The 25696-nt window shown below is 40.0% G+C and overlaps 2 protein-coding genes across 3 annotated transcripts; one reads left to right on the forward strand and one right to left on the reverse strand.

The window, feature by feature from the left end:
- Positions 1–1462: 1462 nt before the first annotated feature.
- herc4 (HECT and RLD domain containing E3 ubiquitin protein ligase 4) lies at positions 1463–15758 on the forward strand. 2 transcript variants are annotated; one of them, XM_005473848.4, is made up of 24 exons: positions 1463–1588; positions 3440–3709; positions 3813–3972; positions 4115–4191; positions 4287–4508; positions 4578–4669; positions 7557–7687; positions 7795–7949; positions 8256–8332; positions 9093–9217; positions 9366–9425; positions 10036–10147; positions 10639–10828; positions 11074–11246; positions 11340–11459; positions 11552–11650; positions 11737–11904; positions 12626–12769; positions 12861–13027; positions 13175–13241; positions 13343–13425; positions 13853–14036; positions 14539–14641; positions 14753–15758. In XM_005473848.4, exons 1-24 carry the CDS (start codon positions 1573–1575, stop codon positions 14959–14961), a joined length of 3204 nt encoding a protein of 1067 aa, XP_005473905.1. In that variant the 5' UTR covers positions 1463–1572; the 3' UTR covers positions 14962–15758. The 2 variants fall into 2 exon arrangements, with proteins under 2 accessions (XP_005473905.1, XP_005473907.1); XM_005473850.4 differs by lacking the exon at positions 1463–1588 and adding an exon at positions 2323–2536.
- A 595-nt stretch (positions 15759–16353) lies between these two features.
- Positions 16354–18288, reverse strand: cox5b2 (cytochrome c oxidase subunit 5B2). Its single transcript, XM_003441054.5, has 4 exons — positions 18097–18288; positions 17153–17223; positions 16974–17073; positions 16354–16866 (listed from the first exon to the last, which is right to left on the reverse strand). The coding sequence occupies exons 1-4, from the start codon at positions 18194–18196 to the stop codon at positions 16754–16756; spliced, it is 384 nt and encodes a 127-aa protein (XP_003441102.1). The 5' UTR covers positions 18197–18288; the 3' UTR covers positions 16354–16753.
- Between the last annotated feature and the right edge of the window lie 7408 nt (positions 18289–25696).

Consider the following 25696-nt stretch of genomic DNA (forward strand, 5'->3'; position numbering starts at 1 on the left):
AGTACAGGATAGACTGCATATTCACCAAGCAGGTTATCCTACGCCTGGGTGAAGTCAGTCATGAGACAAATGTGTGGTTACGCAAACAAATGCGTAAAATAGGCTGATTTGTGTGTAAAGAGAGCTATCATTAGCTGTAAGTCTTAACGCAGGTTAAGATGATCTAACCACAGTGACACCTAAAAACAACAGATGTCAAAGACTCACAACCTACCTGTCATCCGCTCTGTCATATATTTACGCATGGGAAACATTTGGAAAAGGTTAACTAAACCGCCTCCTCCACCTTCACCAGCAACGCACTGAAATAATATCTATGTTTATCATACTTTCAAAGTATGCAAAAATCTGTTTTTGACTCAGGCTGTCCCCTGTTTCATGCAATCAGTAGATGATTTTAAAATGCAGCTCAGATAGCATTGCACAAACTGCGTCACAAAATGTATGTTTGTTTTCACTACAAGCTCAGTTTCATTTTAAAGAGATTCGGACGAGAGATGCATACATATGGCTTCTTCTTTGTATGAGATAACCTGTATTTGTAGATGAGACGGTGAACTGTGTTCACAGATAGTATTTTCTGGAAGTGTTCCTGACTCCATGCGCTGATTTCATGACACAACAATGCCTGTTTTTAATGCCAGTATTGTCTGTTCAGTATTGTCCCATGCGCACAAAGACTTATCTACATTCTCTGATTCTTTTGATGATCCTATATAATGTAAAATGATTCCACAATTTTGTTGTCCCAACCCCAACTTTTTTGAGACATGTTTTTGCCATCAAATTCAAAATGAGATAATATTTTTGTGAAATATTAAAATGTCTCAGCTTAAACATTTGATGTGTATAAAATATGGGTTTGGGAGCTTTGCAAATCGTTGCATTCTGTTTGCATTTACATTTTACACAAATGCAAATAAACATTTTTAGATTTTATATGTAGTATATTGCAGTATAAAAGAAATCAGCTAACACAGAAAGAGACAGACAGACTGACTGATAGATGGCATTGTGCCAGCAGATGGAGTATGCATGATATGAATGTATCTGACTTTTCATCTCCTTTGAAACCATTCGGTCAAACAAAAGTTTGGTCTGAAACCTAGCTGTGTTAGCTGGATTTTGAATGAACAAACTTGGATCTCTGTTACAGAAGCATACTGGACATCAATGAAATGTCCAATCTATTTTTAACTGGTGCAAAAAGCTCTTTTAAAACTAGATGAGAAAAAAGAGAATTACATTGATTTGATGTCTTCATTCGCTGCATTTCTGTTTTCATTATTTTAAAATATATACATATTAATGCCTACTTTTTAATGTGTTTGTTGAGTTTACCTTGTATTTAAAGTTACATTTTCGCTTCTTCTCTTATTTTATCTTATCTTAATTAAGGTGACACAGTCTGTTTGTTTGTTTTAATCGGAGTGAGTGAGCCTGCTCTCCACCAGGGGGAGCCCGGTGGTTGTGAACCAACTCAAATTGGCGAACATGGTTTTGGAAAAAGACATGTCAGAGCCGGTAGAAGTTCGAGATTCTTCTAGTATACTTAGAGTCTGATTACATAAGATGAACAAAACTACAGGTAAATAAAACATCTGCTATTGGAATGCAGATATACCATTTTTTTTAAATAACGTTTCACATTTAATCGCATATATCTGCAACTTATAGTCATATTTTAAATGTGCTTGTATTAATATTTACATGTACTTACATATTAATTAACATGTAGTCTTGAATACCGTTGTATGTGTTGTTTATTTCGAATGTATTCATTTGTGGACTTTTCTTTTGCTAGTTCATGCTGCGCACTTCAGTGGTAGTCTTTCGCACTTTCGCTTTCCTTATTTTACTTACTAATTAATAACAAATAAATGCCGTGTGCCAAAGACAAAACGGGGAGGTGTGCGTGTATCTGTATGTTTGTGTGTGTGTGTGTGTGTATAAATATGGAGTTTGGGGACAAGGAGAGTAACCCCCGTGTTTTCATGTATAGGTAAAGGTAGTACAGCGCAGCCGGTACACGCATGCGCGGGTGTGCTCGCTCTAGAACATTTCGGCAGCTTCGCGACATTTCTTCACGTCCATGAAGTAAAATCCGCGAAAACGTCGTTAATACTTCCGGTTATGGTAACCCGCCTTCAAATTAAGCCTACCCCCGTTTACTTGTAGGGCTTATCTACGCGTCTTTCAGACAAGTATTCAAATCTCATTGACCGTGTTTTGGACATTTCGGGACTCTTGGGTATATATTTTAGCTATCTTGTACTGTTTTCCGCTCTGTTACTATAAAAAGACTTTTATTTCTAAAAGGACAAACCGGACATCCAGAGTTTGATACGACTGCTTTGATGCGTTTCTTGGACGTACAGCAGTTGTTGACAGTGCATCGGAGTGGTTAGATTGAGTAGGGTTTTACCTGGGAGTTGTCTTAGGACAGTAGCGTGCTGTAATGTGTGTTTTTAACAGTCGGACCAACTAACGAATACGGCACTGGAAGATCATATAGTTGTCGGGTCTGGTGGCTTTGGTAAGATTTGCTCTTGGCGCTAACATAAGAGACACCTGGCTGTAAGTTGTTCAACTTATGCTTTAAGTGGAACAGTAAAGAATGGCGGGGCTTTAAGTTGAGATACTCAGCTGTGAAGTCACTTGAGGTTTCTGAATGAACTCTTAAGTACAGTATGTTCCAAACACAGACATAAAGTCTTTGGGTCTGACTAACGTTAGCTTGCTATATCAGTACTGTCTGTATAAGTCAGCCATATACCACGTGCCGAGTGCTTAAACATATATATTTCTTAAAATAATTTCCAACTGCACTATGATAATTTTAAATACTGACATTAAGTCGGTCAAGTGCCATCAGTCTGAAATGCTTGTACTCGTCAAGGTGCATGCTAGCGTGTGCTAACATTCCTGACAAGAGTTATACTTCCGCTCACAATATTATAAACGCATACATTTGTGACCCAGGAAGAAATGTGTACGTTTATTAATTACGTTTATGAAAGTGTAAATAGTGTGGTTACATACAGTTATTAGCAATACTCGTATTTAAATATGTTTTGGCATGTGCTTTAATTTGTAAACCCAGCCGCCCGCGGCGGAAGTGGTGTTATTTGACGATTTTAGCAAACCTAACGGAACTCATCCAACACCGTTAACTGTAGCTTACTTGGCTAATCTGTTTAGATGGTCAGTTTAGACTGCAATGTACTAGTGCTCTCGCTATATATATATCTAGGTATACGATCCTGAAGTCATGACTTAATCTGACCGCACGCTTGCGTCTGTTTCATGTGGCGATGATGTTGTTTTGCCTCTTTCGGCTTTGCTAGGTGATACCAGCTAGATTACACCTTGCAAATGAAACGGGGGATATGTGACTATACTCTGGAAGGTTATATTAGCCCAAGTGTCTTCTTCGCAGAGCCTGAGATCCTGCTTTTGCGTGCAGCTAAAGGGAGAACTACAATGCTGTGCTGGGGAAATGCTTCCTACGGACAACTGGGCTTGGGTGGGATTGATGAAGAGATTGTGGTTGAGCCACGAAAATGTGAATTCTTTCATGGGAAGCAAGTGAGTGATGTGGGGTGTGGCCGCAGACACACAGCTTTCCTGCTGGAGGACGGGACGGTGTACACCTGTGGCTGCAATGATCTTGGACAGCTTGGACATGAGAAAGCCAGAAAGAAACCCGGTTGGTGATGTGTGCTGTTTGTTTGTTTGTTTGTTTTTAACCATGTTTTATTAGAAAAACAAAGTTGCTCACCGTGCAAGCACTTGTTTATGTTATCTATTAGAGCAAGTTGTGGCCTTGGATGCACAGATCATAGTGGCTGTATCATGTGGAGAGGCCCATACACTCGCCCTAAATGACAAAGGACAGGTTTTCTCTTGGGGTCTTGGTTCAGATGGACAGCTGGGATTAAATAACTTTGAAGAATGTGTTCGCGTGCCTAGGTAAATTCATCAACTATCAGGAAACCCCTGTGTGTCCTACTTAATGCACTACTTGCTCATCTTTTGTTTTGTAAAGGCACCATGTAATGAAAAGACCTAATATAGGCATTCTTCTCTCTCTTTTTTTCCTCTGTATGAAAAGAAACATCAAGACTTTGTCAGATGTTCAAATTGCTCAGGTAGCCTGTGGGTACTGGCACTCCCATGCACTTTCAAAAGGTGAGGAATGGTTTGCACTTAGTGCATATCCAGAGCAGCTTACAGTGTTAATGTTATGTTAAACCGTTTCAATTATATCTATGTTTTTAACACAGGGGGCCACATCTTCTCATGGGGCCAGAATCGATATGGCCAACTTGGGTTAGGAATCAACGGACAGAGCATTTCCACACCCCAGATGATTCAGTCTCTGCAGGGCATTCCTTTTGCTCAAATATCAGCAGGTGGAGCTCATAGCTTTGCCCTCACTCCCTCGGGAGCTGTGTTCGGTTGGGGGCGCAACAATTTCGGTCAGCTTGGTCTCAACGACTGCAACGGTGAGTGAGAAGGTGCTGGTGTACATTAAAACCCAAAACTTGGACTAATTTTCAGGAGGTCTTTTTCAGATCGGTATTTCCCGGCCCTCCTGAAGTCCCTCAGATCACAGAGAGTGATTTACATTTGCTGTGGAGAAGATCACACAGCAGCGCTGACCAAGTTAAGTTGCATACTTTTTGGTTCTTTGATGGATCTGCAGCTGTGTATGTACAGAAGGCCGAAATTGGAAACTGTGGGATTAGTGATAGTGGACTGCTATATTTATTTGTTGTTGTTATTTTTGTTGTCTTTGAATTTCTAATTAAACTGCTGCTGCCCCATCTAAAAATGTAAAAACAGCAGATCTTCAGAGCATTGCAGGTTTAGCTATGTGGGCTCTTGTGACAGTTAAAGGTTATAATGAGATATCAAATCACTGATCTGAAAGTAAACATTAAGACAATCCAGTTAAAACAAGGTGATAACCTTTAAAAAAGTGGTACTGTTGGAGTTTGTGTGGTGACTATGGCATGGCAATGCCAAAATCCACTTGGTAATTTTTGAACTAAGAAGTGGCTCTTTTATATCTAATTAATGGTTTTAATTCTTAGGCTTTGCTTCTCCTTTTTTTTTTTTTTTTAAATCAATATACTGGGCCTTGGACTTTCACTGGGACTTACTCCCATGCTGGGTTATGCTTGTTTGATTCTTTCTTTACCTTCTTCCTAATTCATTGTTGTTGTTGTTGTTTTTAATCTGCCTGTTTATATGTATTACATTTTCTTAACTGATCTCAAACAGCAGCCAAGCAGGATTACAGATGCATCACTTGTCACAGTCAGTGTGTTGTGTCCTCGCTCTCCAGTTTGCATACTGCTCAGACAGCTGCTGCCAAGCGACCAGTTAGAATACATCCCAGTATCACTGCAGTACATTAAGATTTCAATGTTTTGCTTTTTAAAAACACTGTCAGACAGATGTTTATAAAGCTCTCCTTTAGAAAAACATTAAGCTGTTGTCAGATGAACAAACTGTTCAGCACCCACGGTGCTGTAGGTGCAGTTCCTGGGTTCCTCTGCTGTTTAAAACGAGCTTTTTTTCTTTTCTTTTCTTTTTTTTATATATTCCTCAGCTCCTCTCCCATTTAGCCAAGTCTCTTCTGATTGGCTGCCCCTCATACCGAAGGATCGACTAACACATCAGTTAGGCTTCACAGCCAAAGCGATACGCCTGAGATGACTATATTAGGGATGTCTGCACTCACTGACATCATGCTGATATAGAATAAACTGCCTGAAACTGCCTGAGCATTTGGCTCACTGGGATTACTTGCACACATGCTGAGCTCATTATTTGATGCTGCAGGCATTTCATCTGAGCACCCTCCAATTGTAACAGTTTATACATCAGAATACTTTTATAATGGCAGGGGGAAATTGCTTTGTCACAGACTCTCAAGCAAATGATATGAAAGGTAGAAAATGAAAAGAAATCATTAAAAAAATGTAAACCATCCTTATAAAACTAAGATGCTCCACCAATCATGAATTATGTTAAAATAAATACTCCAAAGTTAAACAATAGTATGTACAATATAAAGAAGATATGACAAGTGAGAATAGCCCAGGTGTCATAAGGGGAAGATATGAAGTCTGATCGTCGCAGGTAGAAATCATTTCCTGTGGCGTTGTAGTGCAGTGGGTGTTTTGCTCCTGTGACTGTCCTGCAAGTCGTGGAATCAATGTGAAGGATTGTCGGCTATCATCTGACATCTGCTGTCAGAGTTGAGCTCCACGCCTGTAATACTGGCCTTGTGGATCGGTTTGTTGAGTCTGCTGTTATCAACTACCCTCAGTCTGCTGCCCCAGCCCACCACAGCACAGAGGATGGCAGTGGCCATTACAGACTCAAAACATCCTGAGTCATCCATTAGATTTTAAAGGAGTCATCTAAGAAAATAGAGAGGACTCTGGTCGTTCTTGTAGAGGGCTTCAGTGTTTTTAGTGTGAACACTGAGGTATTTTTATCCTCTACTGTCTGCACCCAAACCACACAGATGGAAATAGGGGTGACCAGCATTCTAACCCTCCTCACATCCACAACCCCCATACTCTTCCTCATCACCTTGTGTGATACATCACTACTGCAGAGTCATTAGAAACCTGTGAAGGTGGCAGGTGTCTGTGCAGTGCTGAAGGCTGTGGTGAACAGGGTGAAGAGAAAGGGAGAGAGGACAGTCCCCCGATGGGCTTTGGTGTTGCTGTCCAACATGGTGCTGCAGGTGTTTTGCCGATCAGTGAGCCAACTATCCAGGTCACTGCCAAGGCATCCACCCAGCAGAGCTGAGCTGGTGGTGGTGAATACACTGGAGAAATCAAAACATGACTCTCACACTGCTCGGTGGATGTAGACCCTGTTGAGCAGGTCAAGGACCGGAAGGGATCCAACCATGTGCTGGAAGCTGGTTCAGGATCTCTTCAGGGTCTTCATGAGATGTGATGTTAACATGTTTTGGCACAAGTATGAGGCGTGACCTCTTCTACATAAGAGAAAGCATTTTACATTTTCAGCGGGTAATCATGTTCATCTTCTTTTTATGAATGGTCCTCAGTAATTAGGCTGGTAAGGAATGCCATTTCTGTGTTTACTTCTGATTTTTAGAAAAGAGTGGATGAGTTGGGACAGTTATTTAGAACCTGGAATAGTTTTTGGCTTGTTAAATAGTGAAGTTTTAAATCTTCTTGAGCGGTGGATAAAAATGCCCATTTCTGTCCAGGTGCCCAGACGCAGTAAGTTTGTTTCAGTAGTGGGCTGACGCTGTAGAGGACGAGGATCCCTGCTGTAAGACTTGGATGTTAAAAGAATCCCCCTCCTGGCATGTGCCTTTACTAATCTAGCTGTTTCTGGTTAAGGAAAAACTAGTCTGAAATCATTAACATGACAGCTGTCTTTCATGCCTCTCTGTCTCTTCCAGCCTCATGTTCAGGGGTGTTTGCTAACACTTGGCCTTGCACAGTGCTAACCCTTTTGAAGGTCAGAATAACTGGTTCTGTTGTTTTTAAATACAGGAAGGGGGCGTGTTCACATTTGGAGCGGGAGGATATGGACAGCTTGGGCACAACTCTACAAATCATGAAATAAACCCCAGAAAAGTGTTTGAGCTCATGGGAAATGTAGTCACACAGATTGCATGTGGAAGGTAAAATCTACTTTGTTTTTGCACGTTTATCTAAAATACAACACCAGTGAATTATACTGAAAAGTCACAAGGCTGCTAGTAACATTTCAAATTGCTGTGCGGTCAAGGCAACACACGCTGGCTTTCACGCCGTCATCGGGGAAGATGGATTCATTTGGGCTTGGAGGGAACGGGCAGCTTGGCACACGGTCCACTTCCAACAGAAAAAGCCCTGCTCTTGTTAAAGGTCCCTGGGTAGCCACCAGTACTGCAACAGATACAGGTGAGGGGACAGCACATGTAAAACCGAAACATCCTTCCATTTTTGAGGGGGTAAAGTTTGAGTCATAAGCAGTCAAATGTATTAATCGATAGGATTCTCCGTTTACATTTTCTCTGACTACGTTTTATATAATTCTGCTGTGTATCCATCTGAACATGGAGATTTATTAGCTTTAATCTGAATCTGAAGTCATAAAAGCACTTCCACATTACATAATTAGTTTGAAGGGTTTATTTCAAATGTAAAACTCGATGGTAAGATGTTTTAATAACATAAAAAACCAATTTTCCCTCACTTTTGTTGCAGATTCAGAGGAGAAATGTTGTGTCAAACGGATTTATGCTGGAGGAGATCAAAGCTTTGCTCACTATTGCAGTGCCAACGTAAGTTTTCACTCTCCTCTGAAACAGAGATTTCATGGAGATGCTTACAAATATACAGCACGTTTTAATAATTGCACAGCTGTGCTGAATGCTATCGTTTTTACTCTACAGTAAAAACAATGGCACTGGCAGTACTCGATAATAGTGAGCAGCTGAACAACAGTGATTTGAACTAAAGGATTATTATCACCGCTGGGGCGTGAGAGCGATGTCAGGCAGACGAGCTGAGATTGTAAATATTTCCAGACACAGCCTGTAATTATCTGGAATTAAAAAAAAAAAATCTTAGCACATGGGTTCGCGTGTAATTTTATACCACAGCATTGTTTGACAATGTCACCATTCACGTGAGTTAAAGAAGGCAAAACTTACCTGTGAAATCACAAGAAATTTGAAAAATGAGAAAATTACATTAATTTAAAATCTTGTAATAAAAGTTTTCGAATTCCAGGAAACAGAATTGCATTTGTCAATCTAATTAAAGCAGACTACCCCAGCTGTTCCCCAACAGTCAATGCAAGCTGATGTTGGTTTTAAAACACGTTGCCATGTAGCGTATGATGAGTTTTCAAGCAGAATGTAATTTGTAATGAGGATGTATGTCACTTTTTTCCTTTTCTCAGAAGCACCTTCTTCTAAAATGTGCCGCAGATAGCTGTGAACGCTGTTTTTACACACTTAGAACATCTGATCTGTTTCTTTTACACAGGTTTACATTTTTCAGTTTTTATTTGTGTAACATTTATACTTTTTGGTGCAGAGTCTTCAGAACGGAGATGACACAAGGATAAAAGATCCACAGAGAAAGATTTGCTCCTTGAATGAGGATCTCATACAAAAATGGTTGAACCACTCACCAGGAAGACTCCCGCTAGATATCTCCAAGTAAAGTTTTCTTCTTCTTTTTTCCCCCTCAGTAGTAGTACTAGTAGTAGTATATTGGAGTTGGCATGGTGTGTTTGAATAGAATCAAATTACCAGATCCTTTTTGGAGATTTACACAGTAATTATTTGCCTTTTCTGGTTTCCTTAGTGAGATCGACCTCGTGTTTTCCTCAGCAAGCTGCCTAAATGGGTCTTTCCTGTCAATGAGGTAAATGCACTCCAGATATTTCAAAGGAAAATGGGTAACATTCATTCATTATCTAGTCAGAAAAATCATTTTGACTGATTTGTATTAAAATCAACACATTGTTTCGCTGAATTTCTTGTTTATTTACTCTCTAGTTAGATAATTAAAGCTTTCTTAAGCTGCTCCCATCATATGAGCCAGGTGAATGCACGAGTTTGGTAGGCTATATAAAAACATGAAATTGAGATGGCCACAGTTTTAGCCATGAAAGCAGGAAGCTCAACTATAAACGACATTCAGTACTGACACTCATCTGCTGTCATGGTAAATCTAAAGCTTGTTCTGCTGTCACCGCTTTGACCAGATAAAAAGCGTGCTCTCCTGGGTTGAGATCAGATGACTGATTTGGCCATTGAAGAATATCCTGTTTCTTTGCTTTGAGAAACGTTTGGGCTGCTTTTGAAGTGTGCTTTGGCTCATTAACCATTTGCACTCTGAAGCACCTTCCAATAAGTTTAGAACGTTAGATTAATGCTTTTGTTTTGTGTTGTTATAGTTATTGCCTAGCATTTTTGTAATTATCTCATTCTGAGTGGTGATTTTTTTATTTATTAATTTTTTTTTAACGCAGTCATCCAGATCACTACAGTACCAGCAGTAAATGTTCAGGGGTGGATATGAACATGGCTCGCCTGCTCTTCAACAAAGTAATCCAAGAGGGTCACCCTGAGATTGCTCAGCAGGTCAGTGGCCACATACAATATAGTTTCATCCACCCATCCATCTCCTTTTACTTGTTCTATTCAAGGTCTGGGACTGAATTCTGGATTCTTCATTGTAATTCAAAACTGCATTCTGTGTCGTGTCAGTACCATGCCAAATACTTGGGCACTAATTTTTTTCTCTGATTGGTGAAGTCCCTCTGACTTGGAGTTTCTTTTTTATTCCTCATACTCTTCAACAGTGTTTATGACCTTTGCTCATCTGACATTGCCACTGCTGTCTTGTCACTGACGTTCATATTATTTTGATTTGGTACCTGACCGGGCAGATGTTTTTATAGTGTGAATGTCCCCAGTTTTATTACTGTGTCGGCTCCAGTTATTTCCGGTACTCTGGTCCATTCAGTGTGTTATTGTTGCACTTTACCCCACACCTCATCAGCAGTTTGTATGCATTCAGGATTATCACATTAATCATAACAGACCAGTTTCCCTTCGTCTGTCTGCCTCAGATTGCTGCCAGTCTGGAGAAGAACCTCATTCCCAGGCTAAACAATTCTCCTCCAGACATCGAAGCACTGAGACTCTACCTCACTCTTCCAGAATGCCCTCTCTTCACTAACCGAAATAACTACGTGACCATCTCTATCCCGTTTGCCAAATCAGTCATCAGCCTAAAAGAGGCTCCACTGAAGGTGCTAGGTAGGTAGGATGAAGGAGTTTTTTAAAGCTTTATTGGCACTTTTTTTCCATACTACACAATTTCAGGATTCCTGAAGTTATCATTAAGGAAAATAAGGTCTTAAAATAGCGTATATTTGTCATAAATCTTATGCAGGAATTTAATTCCAGATGGTATAGTTAGGACTGGGAAAAAATGAGCACTTTACACGGTCTTAAAAGGGTTTTGTGGAGCACTAATTTAGTGTTTGCTCATGTATTTGCAGGAAACTGGTGGTCTACGTTTGAGTCCCCAGTCTTCCAGCGTCTAGTTAAGCTGTACAAGGAAGTGGTGGTGTATCTGCTGCAGATGCACAAGGTGGGCATTCCCGCAGTAGAGCAGAGAATCTTCACCTGTTTTCTGGACACATCGCTGCGGCTCCTGGAAATCCTACACAAGGTGAGGAAAAAGGTGCCGTGTTAAATTCCTGTTGCAGATTCTATCCTTCTTTAAAGGACTACAGGTGACAGTCGCTCCCACTTGTCGCTTCAGGTGAGCGAGAAAGCGGGACACATCATTCAGTACGACAAGTTCTACATTCATGAGTTGGATAACCTGATAGACATCCGAAATGACTACGTCACATGGCTTCAGAGGCAGATGTACCCAATGGTGAGTCTGCTGTGGATGTTGGCTCTGCGATTCAGTAATACATTTTTCTATGTTAAGGTTTTGATATGAACCTTTTGTTTATGCTCTATCAGGGACATGATGGTGTGGTGACTCTGTGCAAGTATCCTTTTGTATTTGATGCCCAAGCAAAGACTACACTCCTTCAGACAGATGCTGTCATACAGATGCAGGTACTACTCACTAAACCTCTTAAAGGCAGTTTCTTACCTTTATTCTCACTAATCGCTTCATAATCGTGTGTTTTCTGTATTAACAGATAGCAGTGGACCAGGCGCAGATGCAAAATTTCAGCTCCATGTTCCTACCGGCGGTGGAATCCGTCAACCCTTGCCTCATCCTCATCGTTCGCAGGGAAAACATCGTTGGAGACACTATGGAAGTGCTCAGGAAGTCTAAAAATGTTGACTACAAGAAACCACTAAAGGTAGAAACAACATTTAAGTTTGAAGCTTTAAAAAAAAATAAGCAGCATAACCCATGCCTGATTTAAATTTGGCCACCATTTCCATTCCAGTCATATTCTTGTAAACTCTGGATCCCTTCCAGTACTTGTGCTATTTTTGGATTGGTCCCAGGAAGTCCCGTTCTGACAACATGCACATGTGCGTGTGTGATTTCAACATGAACCTCCTTGCAGTCTACAACGACACCACTAACTCAGGGAGGAAACATCATACAGCTAAGAGCTAGAGAGGGAAAAAAGGCGCTCTTCAGGTTTGAGTCCACAACGTCCAAACGTAGCATCAACATTAGATCACAAGCTTGACTTGAGGCATGCTCGGCATTTTTTTCACAGTGTTGCGAATGATAAATCCGTTCTTAAGGTTCAAAACTGTAGATTCTGTCTCAACTCCTCACACTTTTGACACAGAAGTGGTGATTCAGCAAGCACGCAGAGTGGTGCAAGTGGTCAGAACAGAATTTCCAGGTAGCAATCACTAAATATCGCAGGAGCCGTGGCCTTGACAACGAAGACAACTGTGAACGAGCTAACAGCCAAATTTAAATCAGTACACTTAGGATGAAGTTTCTAGTTATGAATGAAAATACATATATGAATGTGAAAGATGGTGCTCATGGTAATGAACCCACAGAGTAGGCCGGGTTCAAACGGTACTGTGACTTACTTGGGACGTTTGTGGCAGGTGATCTTTGTGGGAGAAGAGGCTGTCGATGCAGGCGGCGTGAGAAAGGAGTTCTTCCTTCTGATCATGAAAGAGCTGCTAGATCCCAAATACGGAATGTTTCGCTACTACGAGGAGTCTCGCCTCATCTGGTTTTCAAACAAGGTACTTTCTTTAAACCAGGCGGTGTCTCTGCGTGACCTTTGTGAAACCCTCCCTCGATTAAATGCTGACAATCACCCACTGTCCTTTGCAGACATTTGAGGACATTGACTTGTTCAACCTCATCGGGGTCATCTGCGGTCTGGCCATCTACAATCTCACTATCGTTGAGCTCAACTTCCCCTTGGCCCTTTACAAGAAGCTTTTGAAGAAGAAGCCAACGCTAGAAGACCTGAAAGAGCTAATGCCAGATGTGGGAAGGTCAGATCAAGGAACAGTCACCTGAGGTTTCCATTTAATATGTTTATGAATGGTAGTTTACCTTGGCATTGCCTTAACTTCATCTAAACCTTTCGATGCCACAGTAATTACACAGAAATTTAAAGATTTGTGTTCCTGTTCATCCAGGAGTCTGCAGCAGCTACTAGACTACACGGAAGATGACCTTGAGGAAACCTTCTGCTTGAATTTCACAGTAAGATGATTGACTGTCAACATTTTCTGCTGTGGTTTAAGTTGTGCCATCCACCTATCATATGATTTTTATTTTTTGTTTATTTATTTTTATTTTTTCAGATCACAGAGGAAAACTACGGTGCCACAGAGGTTTTTGAGCTTGTACCAAATGGGGAAAACATTAACGTCAATATGTCAAACAGGTAAAGATTTTTTTTTAAGTTGTCCTGATATTTATCCATTAGCAGTTATTCACTAAGAGGGATTCATGGATATTTTGGATTATTAATCTGTGCTGTAAAAATACTGTGACGCCAACAAAGGTTTAGCTAAGAAGTATCTTAAAGACTGGGAGAAGGGTAATGTCTACACAGGTCAAAGGATGCTGAATATGGAGCTGCTAGGCAAGAGGTAAAGAGAGATACCATAGAAAATTCACAGATGTAGGAAGGGAGGACATGCAGAGGGTTGGCATAAGACAGAAGAGGATGGGGTGAGATGTAGATGGATCATCTACTGCGGCGACCCCTAAAGAGAGCAGCCGAAAGACGAAGAAGCTTAATGCTGTCCTCTGTCCTGTTGTTGAAACATTCACGTTACTCTCATTTTTCTTACTTTCTTCTCCTCTAGGCAGGACTTCGTCAATGCCTATGTAGACTATGTTTTCAACACATCGGTAGCTCCACTCTTCGAGTGCTTCTATGCAGGCTTCCACAAAGTGTGCGGTGGGAAAGTTTTAGAACTGTTCCAGCCAAACGAACTGCAAGCCATGGTTATCGGCAATACCAACTATGACTGGATGGAGCTTGAAAAGGTTTTGTATTAAATAGTGATTAGTAAAAATTGCATCTGACCATGCAATGTGAAGAAAATATCCGCATAGCCTTCAGGACTATGAAAGCTGTATTCTTCCTAGTGTCCAGCAGGGGGCGACTCCTCTAGTTGTATTGAAATGTCCTTTTTTCTCACTTGATTTATTACCTCAGTAAACATTTTACGAATTTAGTTTATGGTCTTGTATGCTAGTTTAACATTCCATCTAATACAGTATAATCTTCATTTTGTGAATTAAGGAAACATTTGCCGGTATGGCGTGACTACCGGGTGATTGGCAGGTTGCTGATGTAAGAGTGTGCAGTATCCTTGGTTTCTCAGTCAATATATCATTTAAAAAGTCAAGTTTTTTAAAAAAAAAAGTCTGTAAATGACTGAGCGAAGCTCCAGTGGCCACTGTGAATCTCACTTTTTAAAGTGAGCCTTGTACATTATAAGATGGATTATGAAAATAATTTTTGCTTATGTTCTTTTGCTCATAGACTACTGAGTACAAAGGGGAGTACTGGACAGACCACCCTACAATCAGGCTTTTCTGGGAGGTATTTCACGATCTTCCATTGGAGAAGAAAAAACAGTTTCTCTGTAAGTGTTGCCCAAAACAGCAGAAAAGTTAGTTTCATTAATTTTGTGTGAGTTTGCATATTAAGTGCAGACCTTGACAAGTGAAGAGAAACAAAAATCTTGTCTTTACAGTGTTCCTCACGGGAAGTGACCGCATCCCCATCTTGGGCATGAAAAGCTTGAAACTGGTGATCCAGCCTACTGGTGGAGGGGAGCATTACTTACCTGTTGCCCACACCTGCTTCAACCTGCTGGACCTGCCCAAATACACGAGTCTAGAAATGCTCCGTGAGAAGCTGCTACAGGCTATAGATCACAATCAAGGCTTTAATCTTGCCTGATAGAACATAGAAATCCATGTTGAGACTGTTGATGGCAACCACATTCCCAGATGGTTTTTTGCAGACTTCTCAGTCTGGATGAGTCAAACACAAGTTGAAAAAAATAAAAATTAAAAAGAAGGCCACATGACACTAGCAGTGACTGATATGAACGGCTGGACTTTAATGTTAATGTTGATTTTTTAATTATTTTTTTTTCCAGCTGCTTTCTTGCCATCAAAGTGTTTGATGCCCAATCTCACACAAGTTGATTCACATTTAATATTGCTCTTGTAGATATGCTTTTATTCATGTTTGGATAGGACAAGTATGATGAAGCAAACTACTGGTATATACAGCACAGGGGCATAAATAAACTGACAACAAACAAACTCCTGTAAAATACAGTGAAATTACTTTTTGTAATGCTTAACACCTAATTTATTGTGACAGTGAGATGCTTCTATCATGTTTTTACTGGTTTAAAATGTAGTCAAACACCACAAAATACCATGTAATTCCACCCCCCCCAAAAATAGAGAGAACAAATAAGACCTGATTCACATCTGACAAAGTGTCAACAGAAACACATTTTTTAAAACTACACTCTAGCAGTATTTTCTGCATGGCTTTGTCATCAAAGTGACACTGTATTTTACAGGAGTTTGGTTTTTTTCCCCCATCCCCTGTTGCAAAAATTGTTAGCCAATGTAAATCTACTTTATGTTTGACAAAGGTTCTCTTGTGACATTTGCTTGAGAGCAATGTGAAGTGTTTGCTATAGATGCTGAGTGGATTTTCTTGGCTGTTTGCCTTAACAATCCACAAATAAAAACAAAGTACAGCCACTGAAATAAATGGGCTACTTGCTGGTAAGGTTCTAAGTTCTTATGAAAGGTTGGTTATTTTTAATATAGTACCTTGTGTCTGAATATTGCTGTAGAAGGTATTTTTATAACAAAAATATACCAGACTTTCTGTTTTTAAAAGGGGTTAATTCTGCTTTTTGTTATTTTCTTTCAAATATGTTCTGATGATGGATGCTCTTATGACACGTGACCAGAGTTTGAGAGGAGGTGATAAGTATAGGTATGTGTAATCCGTGTGCTCAGGCATCAGTGTCTTCCTACTCTTGGGTTTGTATGAAGTTACAAAGGGCAGATGTCATCTCAGGCACACAGCCATTTCCTATTCACATCCTGCAAGTGGAGGGTCTCATGAAAGCGGTTAAGACAGCCAAAGTAATTATTTACACCAAAATCTAGACAGAAAAAGAATGCCGATGTTTTAGATTTCACATTTAAAATATCATCACTTCATTCTTCCAAAGAAGGTGATTTTTCCCTATGATTGGTTAATTGTTGATACCATGACATTTCTTCAAGGGCAACTGTTGAGATGTCAGAAATGTAGTTAAAGTGCAATAGAAGCCTTTGTGAGGGGCAGCCAATCAGAAATAAAGTTGCTTTAAAGTGAGAGACGAAATCTGAGGGCCTGCATTAAGGTAGAGTATAAGTAAAATTTAAAATTGACAGTACAAAACTGCTGTGATGAATTAAAATATGTTGGAAATGAGAATAATAGGTCCCCTTTAAAGTCCAGCTTATATAGTAAATTAACCTTTAATATTTTAACTGTGTTTGTCTGTTCCCTCATGAAAATACTCATCAACACATTCCACTTCAAGTCACAATTTAATCATAAACTGTACAAGTTGAATGACGTGCGCACACTGCAGAATATGGCCATAAAGGAGGCAAATACACTTGTCTGTTGTTGCCCAATTTGGGGGCTTTTTGTGTTAGTTTTGGTATCAGTGGGGCAACTCGTGATGGACAAACTTATAGTGGGAACCACAGGAAGGACAGCGCTGGGCCTCTCCCTCATGAAGCCAGAACCACACAATAGCAGTGTTGTCTTCCTCACCTGCAAAGAGTTTTAAAAAGTTGTAATTTTAAAAAAAAAAAAAAGTTGTTAACACTGATAACACAGATTCATAAAGAGGAAATTTGTATTCAATATGCATCACTTACAGAGACATCCCACCAGCCTCTTGGTTCCAATGCCTGGCACAATGTGAGGGTCTTCTTTGGTACCGGCATAGTGCTTTGGTTTCAGGATGCTGTAAGGGTCCTGTGATGTAAACAGGAAAAAGAAAAAAATTAGCTTATGTGCAGTTCAGGTTCATTATTATATGTATACAGTAGCCTACCTTTCCCTGTTTGAGGGCCTGGAGGGTACGGCGCTCCAGTCCAGTGGCCTGTTCTTCATCTGTTGGTATGCCTGAAAAATTAAATAGCAAAAAGGTTTTTATTTAAAAATAATAATAATAATAATAATAATAATAATAATAATAATAATAAATAAATCAAAAAATCTTTATTTGGTTCAGGCTGTACAGCTGCTTAAAAAAAAATCAGTTTTATATTAAAAGCCTATAATAACTTGCTTAAATCTTACCTTTTGCATATGTCCTCCGTACACTAATAACTACAAAGACTAAAACTAACACAGAAACCAACACTAAACGTCTTCTAAGAACAAAAACTAAACTAAATTAAAACGAAAAACTCAAAAAGAAATAAAAATTCTAACTAATTAGAAAATACAGAACTATAATAAAGTCTGTAGTGAGTGCGGGTAAGCCTGCACGTCAGCATTGGACGCCTCCCACAATAACACACTCCTGTCCCCTGTCAGGGTGCTGGCACCTGCCCAACGGAGTCTGCCAAAGGAGGTGGGTCTATCAAAGGCCTTTCCACTCGCTAAAGTCCAAATGACCTTCATTTTTTTTTTTTTTTTTTAAAGGTGTACTTTATAGTCGTATTTAGGTGGGGACTTTGTGTATATCAAAGCACATAAGCCTCCCACAAATATGTTTTACTTCTGTAAATAAATAAATATGTACACAGGTGTTTCTTTTTGCTGTAAATAAAACACTGGCGGTAGCTAGCTAGCACGTACTGCAAACTCCTTATGTGTAAAACAGAACTTGTGAGCTACCAAACTAAACAATAAAGACGCCGCTAAAATTACCAATATAACCAGCCTTTCGTTTTCGGTCGCACTAAGTCAAGTGAGCGGTGACAGCTGTGCCTGTAACGCACTCCGGAGGCCTGTAAAGTCACGTCTCCTGTCGTAAATACGGAGTCCTACCTCTCACCGTGGCCATTGAACGGTGCAGCGGCGGGGCCAGCACGCTGCTCCTCAGCTGCAGTGTTGTTGTACAAGCTCGGAGAAGAAGACGTCCCGCCATTGTAGCGTCTTTTTCCAAGTACAGTGAGTGACCTGACTCTGCTATAACCCGGACTGAAATGACCCCGCTACAACCGCCTGAGTGACGGGTGCGCGGGCCAATGAGCAGAAGCGCAGCTGATCCGACCAATCAGATTCAGCAGTGGGCGGCACGCTCAACAGGTGGTAAACACCGCTATATACTTTATTATAGATATAGAAAGACATAGTTTCATTTTTGTTATGTAAAAAAAAATCACTTTAAGATAGCACCTGTTATTGTAGTTAGTTAAATTTACATTTCCGTTCAATTACAAGGGAAGAAGGAACCATCAAAGTCAAAAACCAAATGTACAAACCATACACAGGCATTTGAAATTACAGTGCTCCCACGGACCTCAGACTTACACTTAAACAAACATAAAAGATAAAAATAAAAATCTTATGTACAATGGTGTACATAAGGTTTGCTCCCAACACACATAGATGTTTACATTAGCGCTGTAATTTGCACTAATCAACTGAACAACTACTACTGTTATAACTTGCACATTATTTTTCTCATTTTATATATACTAACTTATTGGAAGTTACACGTTTACTTTTTGATGCACAGGTACAATGCACAATCTGTACATTTTGTAAATATTCTAAATATTCTTAATTATTTAAACATCTTTCAATACCCTACTCTGTTTGCACACTAAAACCTGGGTTTGCCACTTTCATCTGTACTTCAATATTAATAACTGTACAGTACTCTGTTTTTGTATATTGTCCGTGATGTAAATATGTGTTTCTGTAAAAAATTTTGTGTGTTTTTGTAGAGCAGAAGCAGTCAGCTCATTTGAGGGTGAAAACAAAGTCAAACAACTCAACAACCAGACGGTGTTTTTTGCTGCTGTTACAACCAAATTTCCCCTTGTGGGACAATTAAAGGATTTTTCTATTCTGTTCTATTCTATTCTATTTGTAAAATGTGCTATATTTCCCTATGAGGTGTGGTATTTTAAATCCTTTTACCACTGTGCTCGAATAAATATAGACCAGCAGAAAGAAAGAGAAAATGCTGACAGAGGTACTCTGCAGTGGAGAAAGAAGAAAGTTGTTGAAACGTGAAGAGAAACGTGTTTTCTTGCTTTTATTTTTTCCCTGGTTGATTCTCCTGTGATCCAGATGGAGGCGGTGATGGACCAACAAACATCAATGCTCACATGCTGTTTCACATGGTGATGACAAAAAAAGAAGGTGTTATAAGCTGTAAAAAACGTGATGTATGAGGTTGTGTGCTGTGTGTGCATATTTCTGTGGAGAGGAGAAAGAGTGTAAAAAGACTGGGTCCCGCTGTATTACTCAGGCTGCACTACAGCGTCTATTCACAGGCGCGATCCCACTACTGAGCGGCACGGGGGCTTTGACCTGCTCCGTTTCCGACCTGGGCCGGTGCACCCCTCCTTAGGCGACCTGGTGGTCCCGAGCTCCCCCAGGAGCACCATATCGATGCTGAACTTAGTGCGGACACCCGATCGGCATAGTCCGCTGAAGCTCAGAGATCCTGAGCTCAAACGATCCGCCAGCCTCAGCCTCCCGGTAGCTTGGATTACAGGCGCGCGCCACCGCACCCGGCAAGAGGCGCCCTCGTTCACGCAGTCTTTAAGGTTTACACACGTGACGTCATCAGGAACCAGTGCTGCAGATAGCAGCCAACAACATTATCCTTCAGGACTGGCTGGACTGGCCATCGGGCATACCGGGCATTTGCCCGATGGGCCGATGGTGATTTTTCGCTTTTATAGGCCGACGTTTTATTGTTTGTTTGTTTGTTTTTAACGGTATAAACAATGAAAGGTGGTGGATTGGCCAATTGGTCATGATCGACTCTGAGCTGGACCAATTACAGCCGATGAGGTCGAACTTTAAAGTTCCGTATTTAGGTGTAAAGGAACACGATTTGTCCCGAACTTCAGCAAAAAAAAAAATTTTTTAAAGACACAAAGCTGGAGTTATTCTGCGTCTTTACGCTGCACAGCTGCCTCTTCTTCTCTCATTCTCTCCCCCTCCATCTCCTGTTGCTACTTCAATCATGAAACTGATCAATGATCAGCTGATCGGCTTTGCTGTCCTAAGTCCCGTCTAGTTTATTTATCCCCCACTTTGCGCCAGAAAGACGAAACCAGCGGATGTCGCGCTAAACAGCAGCAGCACGTTTAAGCTTGATAAGCTGTTGTTATAATTTATTTAATATGACTTTCTAGTATCAGCTGACGTTTGCTGGAGCCACAGCCCTAAAGGTGCTGGTCAACACACAGTCAACACACAGATATCCTAACCGATATCTGGTGAGAGGGAAACATGAAGATGAAACCAGGAGATGTCCTTACTGAATCATCAGAGTTGAACTGGTGATGGAGAAACAGGTTTACCTTTTAGTTGACATGAATGAGTTGAAGGGAAGTTATGAACTGTTTCTGAGAGACAAATAACACCAGGATCCTTTTGTACACAGCTGACAGCTGGTAACTGTGCAGGGGCGGGTCTAGCAAAGTTTTGCCAGGGGGCCAGGTAGGGCATTAACAGGGAAAGGGGGGCACAGAGAAATACTTTTCTTTCCTATTCTCATTTAAAATGTCTAGGTTTTAATAAATACAACCGAATCTTACAACCAAAGTGGTCATCTGATGTAAAATATATAAAAAATTCATTATTGTATATAGTAAATATTAAGTCTAATATATGCCCTAATAAGCTATAGTACTTTCTCCTTTGGGAAGGTACCATGTGTGCAGTCTGCAATTCTGTTGCAGAAAAATGTTGAATCTATTTAATTACTGTAGAAAAATAATTGGTTTCTGTGCATTTGTTTTACCCAGGCAATAAATTAAAGTCGATTACGTCGATTAAGCATCATGAGGCGGAGGGTGGGGGGTGGTTCCCTATTTTTTTGCTGGGAGTTGGCAACCCTGTTAGTTAGGTATATGTAATTATTGATTATAGGTTGTTTGATATTTCCGGTAAGTACTGTTTAAAATACCAGAATAGGGAGGATGGTGTAGGTATAAGTTTATTAGACTGATACATATATACCAACAAGACAGTGTACATCACTGTCACAACAGCATTTGTTTTCATTCAAAGTGTTGAATTGAACTGAGTATGCCATCTGTTCAAAACCTCTCCCAGTCAGTACTGTTCTCTATGCCTGTCTTACTGTACATGATGTCATTAGCACAAACACTTTAAAGGTAATAATTTAGGACTTCAACAATAACACAGACTGCAATCTAGTTAAGCATCTTACAGTTAGTTTTGAATGAATGAACTTAAAAAACAAGACAAGCAAAGATGAGTCTCCTCTAATTTTGTGTGTCACATAAGAAAGAAGCATCAATATCTGATGAGAAGACTTATTAATTTGGCCTTTCACATGGTCTTACTGAGGTGATGCAAAGTGAAATATGCATCCTTTTTTTGGTAATGTGCTGGAAAAGTTTGAAAATGGACATTGAACGTGCTTACAAAGTGCTTGAATTTGACCCTGAAAAAGGTGTATGAACCCAGAAAAAGTCACACGTGCAAAGTTAATCATATTAAATTGATTGGATGCTTTCAGCACAAAATTTAGTCACACAGTAAGGACGGCATCTGATTTACCTTCATCGGTAAACATGTTTATGCAGTACATCGTAACACTGTGGGTAAGTCCTCTGGTTCAAATCAGTTCCAGTCAATTTGGAGATGTAAGTCTTAACCTTTCACATGCATCAGGAAGGAAAATACAACCAACATTTAAATGTCTTAATTAGATTTATTTTAAGTGTCTTAATGAGCTGCTGAATGTGAAAGTTAGCAACTGTTGATTTTACTGGCCAACAGTTACTCAGTGTTAGCTCATTACTCTTTACTCTGAGTTGTTGAAACAAATCTTGGCTGTTGTCTGTTGTTGGTTAATCTGATTCCTGAGCGCTTGTGTTTGCTCCGCTCTCTATAGTATTTATTTGTTGGAGGGAATGCGTTTTGATCATCCTCATGTTCATTTCCAACATGATATTCTTATTCTTGGACTCTACTAGAGTAGCTTTGCACGATTCACAGTTCAAAAAAATGCTTCTTTATCTTACACCAAGTCCCTCTTTTTCTCCTCAGCCTGAAAAACAGGGGTTTTGGCTTTTTTGCCTTTCAGCTAACTTTACTCATATTGGTTGATATTAAAAAAGACTTGCTATTAATGATCAAGGCTTTTTTAATATCATGGATTGGGTGTTCTTTTTATTCATGCTTTTTTCTGGGGTCTATGATGGATATTTTGGAATTAAAATTGCATAAATTAAGATCTGATTACAAATATTAGTCTCACACATTACATTAATTTAATTCAAAAATGAGTCAGGTAGGTAGAAATACACCAGAATAGTGAAATTAATCTTGTATTTATCATCTGAACATTTATCACATGTTCAGCGCTCATAAATAATATATTTGGAAGACAAAAATATTTGTGCTTATTATTTTGTTTATTTATTACAGAGGAAAAAAACATGACACTCTTCCTCACCACTTCCATCCAAACATGTCCCTCAGGACTCATTTTAAGCTGCGTACAGAAGGATTCAATCAGTCTGCAGAAGACACACATGCATCTGCTCCAGTGGCAATGAATGAAAACATCTGGCTGTGTTATTATGCATACTGAAATAGGAAAATAAAATAAGATGAATGAGTTCAGCGCTCTGAGCTGGATGTCTTTCTGAAATACAACTCTCCTGCCTCTGGTCTTCATGTGAAATGTCTTTACTTACTCTCGTAAAAGTCGATCATAAAACTTATGGAAGCGTGTCTAATTTTATTGTGATCTAGATCAAACTCATTTTAGATATTTGTTTCTATGTGCTGCGTGTGTTATTTGTTATTCAGATGTGAAGTTTAAAAAAGTTTAGCTAAGTCTTCATTTAACAAATGTTATTTCTGGGGTTTTGTTTTGCTTGCTTGCTGCATCACGTACTTCCCTGTGTATCTGGAGAGGATCAGAAGTCCCAGGTATACTGGTATTGGGGGTTGCAGCTGTAGGGATGACTCTTTCTGAAGCCTCCAGCTGACTGTTTCCTCTCAGCTGTAAAAGGTTGATGATTTACAAAACAGACACCACGTCGTTTAAATAGATGAGGCTTAAAATAAGAGATACTTTACTCTCTGAACATTGTTCCTAGTTTCCATTCATCCATTTAGTTTACTCTGGTCTTAATCAAGATCTTAAGAAGAGATATTGTTAGGACCTAGAAAGAGGAGGAGCAATTCAGACTTTAAGTTTGGAATATGCATTGCTGGACAGAAGAAAGTTAAAAGCTTACAAGACAAGATGCTGAAACATTACATACTGTGTATGTGTGTGTGTGTGTGTGTGTAAGAGAGAGACAGAGAGAGAGCTTGAGAGAAGCTGAGCTTTATTCAAAGTGATTTGAAACACACTGCAGCAATAAGGGCAAACTAGTGCACAGTTATGTTTACGTGAGCGTTATTTTGTATGCATTTGTACAGTTCGATAACTGTGAGAGTACATTGATAGCATTTAGCTCTATAGTAACAGGCATTTGTACCAGTGAGCATGAAAAAGTAGGGGAAAGAACTAGTATGTAAGCACTGACTGGTACTGTACAGTGTGTGTTTGTGTGTGTGTGTGTGTGTGTTTATGCTCGAGTGTATGAATAAACGAGTCAGTTTTAAACAGTAGCAATTTAAACAGTAGAAGAGTAGCACTATATTTATATATATTTATAAAGAATTACAAACAACAATATTTGAATTCAATTCAATTCAATTTTATTGATATAGCAGCAAATCACACCACCAGTCACTTCAAGGCTGTATGTATTATTGTAAGGTAGACCCTACAATAATACATACAGAGAACCCAACAATCATATGACCCCCGTATGTATTATTGTAAGGTAGACCCTACAATAATACATACAGAGAACCCAACAATCATATGACCCCCTATGAGCAAGCACTTTGGCGACAGTGGGGAGGAAAAACTCCCTTTTAATAGGAAGAAACCTCCAGCAGAACCAGGCTCAAGGAGGGGCGGCCATCTGCTGCGACCGGTTGGGGTGAGAGAAGGAAGACAGTTGTTGTAGGTCTGATTGAAGGACTGATGTGATGGTAAGTTGACTGCTGCTCCGCAGATTAATCAATGGAATTTAAGCCAAATTGTGCCTAATTTTAAGACCATATTCATTGGTTGTTTTTGTTGTTGTTATTATTTTGGGCTTTTTTTCAAAAGAATTGCTAGCTTCCCTAGAGTTTTGGCAACCCCAACAATCAGATGACTGCTGAGAAAGCACAAGGTTTCATACCCCTGTGCTATTCATGTCAGTGCAGGGGGGTCTCCTAGAGAGGCCAGGGTTGAAAAAAGGGATGCTTCAGAACCTCCAAAGGTGTTATGCGCTGATTTGCTTCCAAGGCCAACATCTGTTTGATTAGCCTGACAAGTAATTGTTGGCCATTTTCAGGTCCTCGCGTTACCTTCAGTAGTTCTTCGAGGTCATCGAGACACTTAAGTTTTATATATCGAGTTTCCTTGGATTGATAATTTGTCTCGTATTGAAATTGTTCTTTGGTCTTAAATGTCCAGCGCTGTTCGTAGTAGTTATCTTTGATGAAATAGTAATGAGTGTACAAGCCAGAGTCTAGAAGATGATCTGGTAGCTGACCCTGAGTTTCAATTATGAATTTCAAAACATCATAATCGTCTTTCCCAGGATAGAGAGGCACCCCTATAGCAAGCTCCACAGCTACCAGCCCCAGAGCCCACATGTCAATTGCTTCATCATATGGAATGCCAAGCATAACCTCGGGTGCACAATAACCAACCGTCCCCACACGGTAACCAGGAATCAGTGCAGAAGCGGGACATGCGAGGCCAAAGTCTATAAGTTTGACTTTGATGGGAGACTCATGGCGATCCACAACCATTATGTTGGCAAGTTTGAGGTCAGCATGCACTATTCCCACAGAACCCAGGTGGAACAGAGCATTTGCGATCTGATGCAAAATTGGCCCGAGTTCTCTTATTGGGAGACCCTGGTAACTCCAGCCCTCTATGTAGTCCCACAGGCTTTGATCGAGGAGTTCAAAATTTAAGCAAATACGCTCTCCATCGAGGAAATAGCCGTTCCATTCAACAATGTTGCACCTGTCTGGATCCAAGCGTCGCAGCTGCTCCAGGATGAAAATTTCATGTTTTGCCTGTTGCAGAATTTCAGGGTCACTCTTGTTGACTTTAATAGCCACAATTTGGTTGTTTTTTGTATTGCGACACCTGGTTACAACACCGAAGCCTCCTTCTCCAAGGAAAGACTCTACCATGTGGTGATCTCCCAAAATGGTCCCTTCAGATATTTCAAGATCATCTTCAGAGGAAGATGGGTTGGCTGAGGTGTTGACGTGTCCTTTTTGAGGAAATTCAACTGAGTTTTGGAAACTGCAGTTGAATTTTTGCGATCCTTGACTTTTCCAGCTTGAAGGC

This window comes from Oreochromis niloticus, linkage group LG13 (assembly GCF_001858045.2).
Source record: "Oreochromis niloticus isolate F11D_XX linkage group LG13, O_niloticus_UMD_NMBU, whole genome shotgun sequence".
Lineage (NCBI taxonomy): Eukaryota > Metazoa > Chordata > Actinopteri > Cichliformes > Cichlidae > Oreochromis > Oreochromis niloticus.